The sequence below is a fragment of the Moschus berezovskii genome, chromosome 3 (genome assembly GCF_049115385.1).
Source record: "Moschus berezovskii isolate FMDL1 chromosome 3, NW_MosBer_1.0, whole genome shotgun sequence".
NCBI lineage: Eukaryota > Metazoa > Chordata > Mammalia > Artiodactyla > Moschidae > Moschus > Moschus berezovskii.
Window position 1 is genome coordinate 59,300,339 of NC_142462.1, and position 14,414 is coordinate 59,314,752.

The following is a 14,414-nucleotide window of genomic DNA, read 5'->3' on the forward strand; positions in this document are numbered from 1 at the left end:
GAGTACGCCTGGGTGAGGTCCGGAGGGTCAGGGACCTTCCTGGCTCCCCTCCCTGCGAGCTCTGTATATAAGCCCAGCACGGAGGAATCAAGGCCACAGGTCCTCCTTTTCTTGAGGCCTGGCCCCTCCCTCCCCAACCTTGCCCTGCTTAGCTACAAATTTACAAGTGTTTGCTCTTCCTTTCGGTGTTAGGGAGAGAAGCGGAGGAACGAGTTGAAAATCAGCTGTGATTTCTGCCTCCTGTACACAGCTATCTCCGCACCCTCTCCCTCGTTTCCCCACATGGCACGCTGCGGGACTTCTGTAGCCTCGCCTATCCAGAGCGCTTGGCCCCGCAGCTGGGGACCCACTGATGCTCTTTGACCCGGAGCTTCCCGAAAGGTGGCTGCCTCCGTGGGTGCTCGAGGCCACGCAGAGGTGTTTCTTCCTCCCCACCTCACTTCACCCACAGACCTCTCTGGCCATCATTTCATCCACCCTTATATAAAACACCGCTTCCCCCACCCCCCGCCGCCTCCGCCACCCTGCCCGGCGCAGCGCCCCCTCCCTCGGCTGCGCCTGGGCGGGCAGGGAGCCGAAGGGACCGGGACGCGCGGGAGGCGCGCAGAGCTCTCCAGCAGCCCGCGCTCGCCGCGCCTGGGGAATTGGCTGTGGGCGAGGCGGCCCGCGCTGGCCTTTATCGCTCGCCCCACTGGTCGCTTGAAACTTTATCAGCGAGTCTCGCCACTCGCCGCAGACGCGAACGGGGGGCGGGGGCGCGGCGAGGCGCCGGCGGCGGCCGTGACGAGGCGCTCCCAGCGCTGAGCGCTTCTGCTCCGGGCACGCATGGCGCCCGCACACGGAGTCTGACCTGATGCGGACGCAAGGGGTTTAATATGAACGCCTGTCTCGTCGGAATCTGGCTCTGGCTCCCTCTGCTCTTTACCTGGCTCAGCCCTGAGGTCAGCTCTTCATGGTGGTAAGTCTACGCGCACGGGCACCGAGGGATTTTGGAGATGGGAATGGAGACCTCACTGGTCACATAGATCCTTCCCGGTGGCGCTTCCTCGCGGCCGTGGCAGTCACGGATTCCGACCCGATCCCAGCTGCTGCCCTGTCCTATCACCCCTTCGCTTTTCCTCGGAAGGCCGTTCGGGCTTTGACAACTCCAATCCTTCCACCACTACCCCCACCCACTACACACACGTAGCCCCTCAAACAAGAGCTCGGACGTTTGGTTTATTTGGATCCAGCTGAGTGACAGCAAAATCGGGATCTTTTAGACAAGCGCTAGCCGGGTCTCTAGCTTCACTAGCACAGACGTCTGTGTATGCGTGCGCACGCGCGCGCGTGTAAACTCACCTCCAAAACTACAATCGTCTCCCTCTGCTCCCACCCCGCAAAACCCTCAAGGTAAACCGACGGGCTAATTCAGGCAGGCGCGAGCCGTAGAACCCAACGCGTGTGATTTTGCATTATTTCTCGTCCTTCCACATTCGTAGTGCTTCATCTCAGTGGGGCGGAAGAACATTTTGCTGCCCCCAGGTAGAGACCACCGCCTTAATAGAAAACTCCAGAGGTCGGGAACTCTAAGACGTTACCCTGTTCGAAACCAGTCACCTCAAAGGATAACTTAGCTGCTGTCCCTTTAAACAGTGATCTTCTATTTTGCAGAGTGAAGGAACTTTGAAACCTAACAGGTTATCACCCTTAAATGTTACAAGGGGAGAGGCTCTCCCCACCCACAGACTCTTCTCCATCTCCTTTTGATCTTGAGAAGAGAGAGTTGAGAACTCTCTAACGTTTTTGCACCTAAAAACGTCAGAACAGATACTTAAAACTCGATTTAGAAAGATCGGTTACCTGTTATGAAGTGATTTTTTTTTTTTTTTTAAAGAATCTGGCAAAAGTAAGGCATCTTGGCCAAATGAAAGACTAGAGCAGGAAACTTTAGGAAGACATGAGCTCTCCAAAGAAGCAAGGCAAAGGGTTGATAGGAAGAGGGGTTCAATTCCATCCTAAGCTGCTTTGAACAGAAAGGCGTTTAGCCTTGACATTGCTGACACAGGATCAAAGATTGATTTATCAGAGTGACCATTTTTCAATAAAATGACTATTTCTGTTTCCATGGGTGTATAAACATTATTTACTGCCCAGGCTTTTTGTCACATTGTCTCTCAGCTGTCACTTAAATATATTTTTGGGGAGTCACAGCTGTAACGATTTTATGATCATATAAAATAATGAAAATACAAGAAAAAGACATTCTCCTTGTTTGATCGCTTCAAAAGACACCTATGGCAGCTTGGGTTATATAAAAGGTACCTTTCTAAACATTTCACAACTAATAGAGAACATCTGGGTAGAGATGATGATGTAATTTTTTGTTAAAGTTTCTTTTCAAAAGTACTTTATGAAGCTATAACAGTGTTTGATTCTTCCAAACATTTAGTATCCTTAATAACAATAGAAAGATTTTTTTCCAAGGGTTCTCTATAAAAGCCAAAAAGAGCTGGAAAATGGAAATATTTAAAGGATTCTTTAGTAGGAAAAGAATGGCATGTCCGTGCAAAGAGTGTAGTATCAGATCCCAGTAGGTGCTGATTAGACAGACAGTTTCTTTAAGACACTTAAACATCAGATCAACAAAATGGCACTGAGGAGCTTCTAAAGGTCTACTTCCTCCAAAGCCAAATCTGGACACACTGTGTATTGAGATCAGAGCCTTCTTGAGAAAAATGTCTTCCAAAAACCTGTTGGCCCTTCCCCTCTCACCCCATTCCTGGACTGCAGACCTCGCCTCTCCCACTCTGCTCAGAGCCTCATCTGGTGGCCTTGGCTTCATGGCCAAGAAACAGTCAGCACTTAGTTTTGGGGTGGCTTCTACCAGATCACTCACCATACCTGCTGTGCCACTTCTCCAGTGAACTTAAGTTTAAAAAAAACAAAACAAATTTTTCTTTCTAATATCCCCTAAAGGATAAAGAATTCATATTTGAAATGCTGTTTTGAACTTTTCCCACTCCGGGGAAACACCCTGCCAGGCCTTGCTGTTCAGTACTCTCCCCAACGTTGGTCCTTCCTAGGTACATGAGAGCTACGAGTGGCTCCTCCAGGGTGATGTGTGACAATGTGCCAGGCCTGGTGAGCCACCAACGGCAGCTGTGCCACCGACACCCGGATGTGATGCGTGCCATTGGCCTGGGCGTGACTGAGTGGACGATGGAGTGCCAGCACCAGTTCCGCCAGCACCGCTGGAACTGCAACACCCTGGACAGGGATCACAGCCTCTTCGGCAGGGTCCTGCTCCGAAGTAAGTCTCTCGCCATCACACAGCTCATGGGCTCTGCCCTCACATACACACACCCTTATTTGGTCTTCACAGCCCCTGCCCGTCTTGTCTTGCATTCTGTTCAGTCAAAAAGCTGGTTCTATTGGGTGTCGTTGGCCCTATTTTACAGATGTGGGCTCGAGAAATCAAGAAGCCTGTCTAAAGTTTTGGAGGAGGCTAGTCACGGGTCAGGATGCAGTGTCCCTTGGCTCTGTCCATCCATGTCCCGTCATAACCCTGCCTATCCCTCCAGGTTCAGAATTTGTCTCTAGGAGAAAAGGAAGCAGCAGCCACAGAGCACTCTTGACTTTTAAACTCTTCTTTCTGGGACCTGACCCTTCCAGAAGGATTTAGCAGAAGATTGGGAAAGAATGCCCACATCTTTTATTGGCCATAAATGGTCATTGTTACAATAACAAATCAGTGTGATTGAGAAGCAGAGAGAAAACTCTGCTTGTCACCTTTGACCTCCCATTCAGCTACTCAGTCTTGGGTCACTCTGTTTCTAAACTTTTTTTTTTTTCCAGTAAACTGTAAATCCTGTAAGGCAGGAACTCATTCTGCCTTCTCTGCACCTTGCTTGTATCTCATATGTTGTAGGCAGCACTTATTCGTTGAATGGTTGAATGAATGAATGGATAAACTTACAGTGAGTACCTATTCTCCAAGTACGTTTCAGGCAGAAGGATATTTATGGAAGGTAGGGTGAGAACCATGAATACATCAAGGTAGACCTTCAAGATATTGAAGGTTTGGTTCCGGATCACTAGTCACTACAGTAAAGCAAGTCACATGAATTTTTTTGGTTTCCCAATGCATATAAAAGTTATGTTTAAATTATATATATGTATATTACATTATGTATACATGTCTATTAACTATTGTAAAAGCAACGTACCTACCTTAATTTTAAAATACTTTATTCAAAAAATGCTGTCATCTGACAATGCAGGGTTGCCATAAAGCTTCAGTTTGTAAGAAAAAAAAATCACAGTATCTGTGAAGTGCAATAAAGTGCAATAAAATGGGGTACGCCTGTGGTTTCTTTACTTTCTTTAGAAAGCACATTGAAAATTATCTAATTACATAATAAACTTAAATGTTCTAAACGTGGAAAGTAGCTCACTAGCTTGTATACAAGCAGAGAAAATTAACCGAAAATCAAATCCTATTTTTTAAAAAAACCCATCCCTTAACCTGGCCTTAGCAGCTTCTTCAAGCAGCAGCACATCCAGTTTGCTACTGGGAAATCTGACTGAATACACAACAGTCTATGTGTGAATCGCAGAAACAGGAAGGTTTCCTCTTGTTTTTGCCCACCGCCCTCCCCTACCCTCTTCCTAAGAAAATCGTTGGGGCTGTGCACTTGGTAATGCTTAACAGAGGGTGTTTCTATCATGTAATCATCATAGCCCTAGGGTTTTATGAGGCCAAACGCATAACTGAATGTCTCTCAAAATCCCCCAAGGGCGTAGTGCTCTCACTTAGTGTGTCCCTAAAGTTAATTTACTGCGTTATTCTGCAATTTTATTCTCTAGTTTGAGAACTATATTCTTCTGCATTCCTTTTGGAGTTTCGATATGACATCGCAAAATTTTTGAAAGGATGATAATAATAAATTTCAGCTACATGGAATTTTAAGACTTCACCTAGATTAGTTCTCCAGTGAATCAATCAAAGTGCTGGACCTTGTCAAAGAGAGTTTGCAAATATCTGGCACAAGAAATCTTTACATATATTATGTACAGGCTCTCGGTATTTAAGATGTATTAGGAGTGTTCCTTTTCAAAGTTCTCACAACCATTTCTAATGATTACAAATTAAGAGTACCTCTCATTTATAAAATGATCACCTACAGAGTCTGTCTATGAAAATCCATTAAGATGTCTCCATAATGAAAAAAAACCCTTTAGATCACAAATTAAAGGAAGCAAGTTTGACCACTGATCCTAAAGACAGTATATCTCCCAAAGCTGGAGATTCATTCATAAAATACTTTAACTTAATATCGGCAATATTTGTTTCTTCAGAGCTGTACCATGGCTGAGAGGGAAAAGGTAATAAGTAGAGAAAGTGTAACAAGTTTGACTCAATCTAAGGCTTCAGGTAAATTAGAGATTATAACTGTATTTCCTTCAGATTTCTTTCATATGAAGCTAAATGCTCTGCCAAAGCACTCAAAACTTAGAGCGCTCACGCTACACAATTTCTTTCCAATCTTCACAGAAGGCCAGATTTCTTCCTGGACATTTATGTAAACTCCTGTGACTGTCAGTGATGATTTTGTGTTGGTTATGGGAAGGCTGAATTTGGCCTAAGGTAGCTTATCCTGGAAATAATCACGAAATTCCAATGAAGCTATCCAAAGAGTTTTACAATTAATTGCTTGGAGGAAAACTCACATCTTAGAGTTGTAAAGAACTCTCCTTCAGAAACCTAAATATTCTCATAGATGAATAGGAAAGACAAAGGGCAGTACCATATATGAGGAGAACATAAAAGTTACTAACATACCCTGTGGGCACAGAGAAATGGAGAACATTTGCCTCTTTTGCTTCAGAGAACAAGAGTAAGACCAGAACAATTTTGAGGAACTTTTGTAACTTGCTCATTGAGCTGGCTGTCCCCAGACATGGGCAGAGAAATGTAAAGACAGAACTAGGAAATTTAAAAATAATCCTACAAGAATTTGCATATACCTCCAGAATTCTAGAGTAAGCCTTAAACAGAAAAAGGTCATTAGGTAGCATCCTTGCTTTAAAAGAAAAAAAAGCAAGCATTTTAAAAATGAGCTGCACAATCCATAGCCTTCCAGAAAGCCTAGCTTCTAATGTTTTGCCCTCCCAGTCACCTATACTAGCCTATACACTGAGTAAACACTGCTTGACTTATCTCAAACCAAAAATTAGAGCAACTCAATTGTAACATAATAGGAAGTCTAAATATCACCATTCAGATTTGGATTTTGTTTAATACTGCAATGGCTTTAAGCAGAATCAGTTTTTCTAAGAGGCCTAAGATCAAAATTTATTTTGCTACAAAGCCAACTCTTGAAATGTGCTACTATTTTGCACATAGCATTTAAGTGATTCATCTAAGACACTTAACTGAAAACATCTTAAGGCTGTATCTACATGATACCAAAACATCTGGAGGTAAAATGAAAAGTCATTCCATGTGCTATTTTTTAATTTAAATAAATATCTAACTATTTAGTAATGAGTTTGAATAATAAATGACATATTCAGAAAGGTGATGGTTTTGCTTTGGAAATTATTTCTGAAATGTAGCAAATTTTGAGTGATTTTTTTTCTTTCAGCCAATAAGTCAATGTACTTGTTTGCAAGTTAAGCCAGGATGCAGTCTATGAGTAAGCAATTCATTCCTCTACCAACTTGCAGAATACTGTCTGGTCACTGACATTCTATCATCTGCATCTTCCCTAGCTTTCCCCTAAAAGACTACCTCCTAAAGTTTCTCTTCTTTCTCCTTAAAAAGTAAGATTAGTGCATAATAGATTCAGTTCAGTTCAGTTCAGTCGCTCAGTCGTGTCCGCCTCTCCGCGACCCCATGAATCACAGCACGCCAGGCCTCCCTGTCCATCACCAACTCCCGGAGTACACTCAAGCTCATGTCCACAGAGTCGGTGATGCCATCCAGCCATCTCATTCTCTGTCGTCCCCTTCTCCTCCAGCCCCCAACCTTTCCCAGCATCAGAGTCTTTTCCAGTGAGTCAACTCGTCGCATGAGGTGGCCAAAGTATTGCAGTTTCAGCTTTAGCATCAGTCCCTCCAATGAACACCCAGGATTGATCTCCTCTAGAATGGACTGGTTGGATCTCCTTGCAGTATAAGGTACTCTCAAGAGTCTTCAACACCACAGTTCAAAAGCATCGATTCTTCGGCGATCAGCTTTCTTCACAGTCCAACTCTCACATCCATACATGACCACGGGAAAAACCATAGCCTTGACTAGACGGACCTTGGTTGGCAAAGTAATGTCTCTGCTTTTTAATATACTATCAAGGTTGGTCATAACTTTCCTCCCAAGGAGCAAGCGTCTTTTAATTTCATGGCTGCAATCAGCATCCGCAGTGATTTTGGAGCCCAAAAATATAAAGTCTGACACTGTTTCCACTGTTTTTCCATCTATTTCCCATGAAGTGATGGGACCAGATGCCATGATCTTTGTTTTCTGAATGTTGAGCTTCGAGCCAACCTTTTCACTCTCCTCTTTCACTTTCATCAAGAGGCTTTTGAGTTCCTCTTCACTTTCTGCCATAAGGGTGGTGTCATCTGCATATCTGAGGTTATTGATATTTCTCCCAGCAATCTTGATTCCAGCTTGTGCTTCTTCCAGCCCAGCGTTCCTCATGATGTACTCTGCATATAAGTTAAATAAGCAAGGTGACAATATACAACCTTGACGTACACCTTTTCCTATTTGGAACCAGTCTGTTGTTCCATGTCCAGTTCTAACTGTTGCTTCCTGACCTGCATACAGGTTTCTCAAGAGGCAGGTCAGGTGGTCTGGGATTCCCATCTCTTTCAGAATGTTCCACAGTTTATTGTGATCCACACAGTCAAAGGCTTTGGCATAGTCAATGAAGCAGAAATACATGTTTTTCTGAAACTCTCTTGCTTTCTCCATGATCCAGCGGATGTTGGCAATTTGATCTCTGGTGCCTCTGCCTTTTCTAAAACCTGCTTGAACATCTGGGAGTTCACGGTTTACATACTGCTGAAGCCTGGCATTTGAAAATTTCCCCCCATGTGATACCTCTATTTGTGGGCACTGAACTCCAAATTCAAAACCAGGTTTTAGCAGACCAATGGGATGACTATGGACAAGGTATTTTCTTAAACAGTAAAAATGGGTAAGATAAAAATTGTTTTGATAAATACAATTGAAAACTACTACCAGAGATTAAGCCACATCTCCATCTATTAGTCATCATTTTTTACAGAACATCTCAATTTCACTTAGAAAATCATCTGTGATCCTTATAATATAATCTGGAATTCTAAAACAGCTCCCACAACCATCACATTTCTCTCCGGAGAGCACTACTTGCTACCTATGGCAAATATTCATATAATTGATTCTACTCAACTTCAAGGCATGATTGATTCCTTTTCTTGGTTTGTTTGATGATTAGAGGTTTCAGGGGAGATTTTTTTTGAAGGCTGAGGTAAGTGCCATTTAATATGGTGTAGATACGTTTTCCTGATTTTTAATAATGAGACTAGCAGAGCAAATATTGCAAGGGATGAATAATAAATTTTAGCATTGAATGACAAACGGAAACAAGCAGGGCTTCGATGCGAAAAGGTGGTTTGTTCTCCCAGCTGTGTGGTTCAAAAAGTCACACTCGTTTTGACATATTGAATCACCAAATGGCTCTCCATTTGCTGCCTTGCATTGGCATTAGCTTGTTCAGCTTCTATTTTGATTGTTAATATATTTGCTGCAGCAACCATTAATAAAAAGGCATGCTAATAACAATGAAATACAGCTCCACTTGAAAAATGAGGTGCACACAGACCCTAAAGAGCCTTATATCTGTCACTACACCACAACACCGTGTTATGAGTTACTACAGATTATTAAAATAATTTAATGTAGTTATTGCACTGAAATATGTACCTTTCAGTCTGTAAGTGAAAGTAGCCTGTGCTCTAATAAAGAACAATTCTAAAAAAGCACCCCAAAGGGTTCTTGCCCAGGTCTAATTATAAGCGGTAAATTTGTTTCCTTCCAGAAAAACCAAAGAAAAGCTTTTCACTGTCTTTCACCCAATACCAGTGATTAGCGCAGGTGTTCCAGAAGAAAGTAAATTCACCTTAATAGTTAGACACAGCGTGTAACTCAAGGATATTGAATATTGCCTCCAAAGCTCTCTCTCTTACTTGTGCAAGTTGATACCAAGAGGGGATGGTTACTGCCATGAACCATCTTCCCACCTCAGCCCCTAGATTACTTTTAATTCAGCATTTCAGTAATAATCATTTACATGCATACCAGTGTCCTCAATAATGCCTGGAAGGTTTTTTTCCAGGAGAGCTGTAGTGGCATGAATACCAAAATATGTTATGGAATGACAGAATTGTAAAATTCAGACTGTATGGTGTAGAAGAGGAAACGAAGGCCTAGATACATTTGTCTCCTCTCTTCTGGGACACATGAGATTCTAGGTTAAAGAAAGCACATGTATAAGACTAACGTGTGCAGGGCAGGCTCCTGGTGCATTTTCTTTTATACTCTATTTACTTTAAGGATAGTTGTTACACAGTTATCCAAATTGACAAAGGCTTGTAGTAAGTGCAGTGATTCATATTCAAGAGCGAGCCTTGGCTCTAGGAAAGAATTCTTCAAGAATACTTCGTCAGAGGCAGAACAAGGATTAAACAGCCATCATGTGAAAGTTATTCACGACGAGCCATTCCAGACTACCTTCTAAGAACAGCATTTTTGTTACAGGTAGCCGGGAATCTGCGTTTGTTTACGCCATCTCTTCAGCTGGAGTTGTATTTGCCATCACCAGGGCCTGTAGCCAAGGAGAATTAAAATCCTGTTCCTGTGACCCGAAGAAGAAGGGAACCGCCAAGGACAACAAGGGCATTTTTGACTGGGGTGGCTGCAGTGATAACATTGACTATGGGATCAAGTTTGCCAGAGCATTTGTGGACGCCAAGGAAAGGAAAGGCAAGGATGCCAGAGCCCTGATGAATCTTCACAACAACCGAGCTGGCAGGAAGGTATGGACTGCGACAGTGCTCACTGTGTAGACTGCATGGTCTTATAAATCACTTAAGCCAAGCTTATCTTAAACTTTCCGAGAGTTACAAAAGTGCTTACCATCACAGCTTCCCATTGTCCCCCAGCCCAGAGTGTTTGCTCTAAAGAATACCACCGACTGGGCTGAAATATCCCCCCTGCACTCCACCTTCCCTACCACAGCAGAGGTGAAAGAGTCTACCCACTGCTTTTGGCAGTGTGTATAGTCAAGTGTCTGTGGTCTCTCTGGATACTGTACCATGTAGTCACAAGACACCATCTGTGGCTGAGGCCAGGGCTGATTCCCACATACTGATGGGACAGTGAATGCTTGTATCTAAGGGGTGTCAAGACCAAGAATATCTTCTCTCAAATTTATCATGAAAGCAGCTCACCAAGCATGGCTTGTTCGCTTCTTCTAGATTCAGGGAGAACCAGATCCCAGTTTCACTCTTGAAAGCCCCACCTTGGGTTTTCTGGTACTGGATGAGTAAATGAACCAGGGGAAGACATGCACCTAAGAGGCACTTTGGCCCCTTAACCTCTAGTCCTGCCTAACTTTTTGGGTATCTGGTCAGTATTCATTCCCTAACCCCTATTTGTTAGATGAGGAAACAGACCCTCCAGAGTTCAAGGTCACCTGCAGAATCAGAAGAAATGTCAGGACTAGAATTCAGGTTTTACCTCCCAGCCCCAGGGTGGTTTGGCCTAGGATTAAACCATTTTAATGTCAATGATCAATCCATTGATGAGCCATGTTTGGGGATATGGTGGCGTGCCCAGAATAACTAGAGAAGCTGAATGCTGCGTGGTAGGCCTTTGTGTAAAAAAAAGCATAAACCAGTTAGGCTAATCAAACAGTCAGAACCACTCTAAAATAACCTAATTGCCAATGAGAAGAGATAACCATAATTTGTCTTTTATCAACACAAAATAAAAATGTTCTTGATATTAATGTGTAAAGAAAGATCAGCATAAAATTGAAAAGTCCCCAGGGGGCTTTAATAGGAAAAAGAATAGAAAAGAATGCAGATCTGTTTGGATGAAAACCCTTTTACTAGGCTCACAGAGGGAACAGATCTCATTTAAAGGAAGTTGGAAGGAAAGAAGTCTTGCTTAGCACATGGAATAAGATGAGTGAGACCTGAACTGTTTACAAATAGTACCTTCTTGAACTTCGAAAATCAACATTCTTTATTTTCATGAGTTTATGAACATACAGTGACTACTGCCAAGAATATAGACTACGGTTGTGCAATCCTACAACTATTGGTAATTACTGTTTATGCAATGGCTCAGATAAGGAAAAATTTACATTGACCTTTGTTTTGACATTGATGCCACATGTATAGGTTATAAAGTGTGGTGTCTTTGATAGGAGAATGCTGCTCAATTATTCAAGCACAATATACAGATCTCTCAGACTATCTGTACAGATAAGAGCATACAGTTATACACTGCATCCAAAATAACTTTGACTCATCAAAATAAATGTTAATTTTGCTTAGTAGGTCATTAGATATTGAATGTTTCCATTCTTCAAGACAACAGATCTCAGCTCTTATACTGTAGGCTCTGAATCAATATGACTTTTAATGTAAATCACATGATTCCTCACTGGGTAGAGGTGAACAGCTGTCAGGCCTCAGATATTCTCCTGCCTACTCTGCAAAACTTAGGAGGCTACTTTTGATTGGAATAAAGTGCACACACTGACTTTTTAAAATGTGGCTTTAATTAATGGTGGGTGGGCAGACTTTTTCAAGGAGATGCATGATGTCAGTGAATATGAACTTTAATGAGAGTAAATGTATTGAGATAAACATGCGTCTCTAATTCTCTTCTTGCGGTCATTAGACCCCCAGCCTCTGCTCCCCCTTCTTACCAGCAGAAGGTCTGTGGAATCAAAATGAGAACAGGCTGGGCTGTGTTTGAAGGCAAACCTCCTGAGCTAAGCCTCCAACTGGCCTGGCTCTAGTAAACCCCAGCCTCCAAAGCTGACAACAACACTGATTCGTTTTATTCTTCTTTGCTTTTCAGTATTTCCCAAATTGTTCAATATGAACATTTTCTACTTTTTAAAATGGGGGTGGGGGAGGAGTAGGGCCAATACATTTTAAAAGAAAAGCCATCTATTCCAAGATTGTTCTGTTTAGCCGATGCTACACATGAGCATTCAACACTGCCATCACAACAGGCCTTAACTTTCCCCTAATATTTGAGCAGTTTAATTCCTTTATTATAGCAGCTGGTTAGAGCACCCTCATGTGTCTCCATACTGTAATATCATTTTAGATCTTCTGTGCTGTGATATCATTTTATTTTCATCACAGCTTCAACAGAATTTGTAATGATGTTTTCCTGAATCTCCTCTTGAGTCTAGTTTTTTACCTCCAAATAGGGCTATTAATAAGTCTTGAAAAGATAAATCTACCTTGTTCAAAACAAACATTTTATGGGAAAAGACATTCCATAGCTTCTCTCAGCAGTTCTTTTTAGATCTAAAGAAGCCATGCTATGAAAGCTTGTAAACTGCATTGGAAGACAGGTTAAGGTAGATGACAAGCAAAAGGTACTTGGTTGATATCCACCACTTGTTTCCTCTCAGGATCCAGAAAATGGCTTTTAAATTAATCCACTCTTTCTACATGAAGTAATCCCAACTTCTTTTATGTTTCCTGAGAGAATCTATCTCAAAATAGTCCATGTACCCAATCAAATACTGCCCTTCAATCACTGGACATTTCCATAATAAGAGAGGAATACCATAAAGATATTTTCCCACAAAAGTATTTCTTACCATAGTGAAGATGGAACATAGGATGTGAAGCAAGACCTACCTTCATTTTAACCCTGCAATACCAGTGCCTTAGATCACTGAATTCAGCTCTCACAGATGTAAAAGGGATTACAGAATGCTATGGGAAGACAAGGGAAGTGAACAGAAGAGAACTTGGCACATAGTAGGTGTTTAGTAAAAGTTAGCCCCCCTTCTTCCTCCCTTAGTGATGTGAAGGTTATCTGTAATTTGGGGTACAGAATCAGGCACAAATCCAGTTTGAGCTGGTATTTAGGATTTAATCTGATCTCTGCAAGTACCCAGAGACTCATCTTCAAATACAGTCTGACATACTAATAAAAAATAGGCATAAACAATAGTATTCCCTAGTGTACCAAAGACCATCAAAATCCTTTGTAATTTGATTTCTAAAAACCCCTATAGGAATAAAAAATAGTATTTTTAATACTATTTTTTAATACTATTTCAAATAAGGAAACTGGGTCTCAGAGGGATCAAGCGACTAACACACAGGGGCACACAATCGTGAAGTGCTGGGCTCAGGGGTTCAACCCTCTGCTTTCACCCTTTGTCTTTATCTACCTTTCCATGTAGTCCCTTGAGAAAGATAAACACACAGTATTTCTGTATTTAAAACAATTAAAAACAAAAAACAGCAGCAGCTGCTGCCCTTGGAAGGTAGTTTACTGATGATTGTTCCCCTTTGTGTGTTGTCTTTAATTTCACAAGTCTTCTAAAGTGAATATGTATTATTATTTTTAATAAAAGGGAAAACTTTGTTTTAAATGCCAAAAACATAACTTCTAGTCACCATGAGCATTCCTAAAGCAATTCAGCCTTATTTGGTGGGATTCCCAAAATTTCAACTCAAGGTACAGCAAGTATGTGCTGTTGGGTTAAATTTGGGGAAAGCACTGTTTCTGGTACTATGTCATATGGAGAAAAGAACAAAACAGAGTTCTGACTACAAGAAACCAAATCTGAGTCAGGGAGACAAGTGAAATACAATTGCAAGGAAGCCCTGTACTATATGGTATAGTAGAAAAATCACCCAACAGAGCCAGTCAATTGAGAGAAAGGCTATGTCATAAAAGAACTGGAAGTTGGTGATAAAGGTCTCCCATGACTGAGATAGGGCAAACGCTTTCCAGGATGAAGGGCCTCCAAGTCACAGAAAGATATGAAAGCGGATAAAAACATCAAAAGTGAGGAATGACAAGCGTCCCAGGGGAGCTCATGACTGAGAATTAATGCGCCCTGAGGCTTCAAATCCGAGTCTTGGCCAGCTGTGGAGAGCCTCAAATGCCATGCTGAGATATTCAGATGCCACTGTGAAGCAACAGGAAAGTACTGAACAAGATGGTACTGAACAGGAAGGTACTGAGCAAGGCACTGGGGGAGATGTTAAATACTTAAGTTCTATTTCTATGCATTGTTAATTTCTCTAGAGTCCACTTTAAAAGAATGATAGATTTCAAAATTCAAACCTTCTGGTTTGAATGAACAGCTTTAAAAAATGGACTCACT

General features: G+C 42.1%; 1 protein-coding gene across 1 annotated transcript in view; it reads left to right on the top strand.

Annotated features, from left to right (window-relative positions):
• The first annotated feature begins 608 nt into the window (after positions 1 to 608).
• The window catches only part of WNT2 (Wnt family member 2), a 45,127-nt gene continuing 31,321 nt past the window's right edge, over positions 609 to 14,414 (top strand). The window contains exons 1-3 of the mRNA XM_055420810.2: positions 609 to 958; positions 3,066 to 3,292; positions 9,791 to 10,068. Of these exons, the coding sequence (XP_055276785.1) occupies positions 876 to 958; positions 3,066 to 3,292; positions 9,791 to 10,068 (588 nt within the window). The 5' untranslated portion in view covers positions 609 to 875. The remainder of the gene's footprint in view (positions 959 to 3,065; positions 3,293 to 9,790; positions 10,069 to 14,414) is intronic.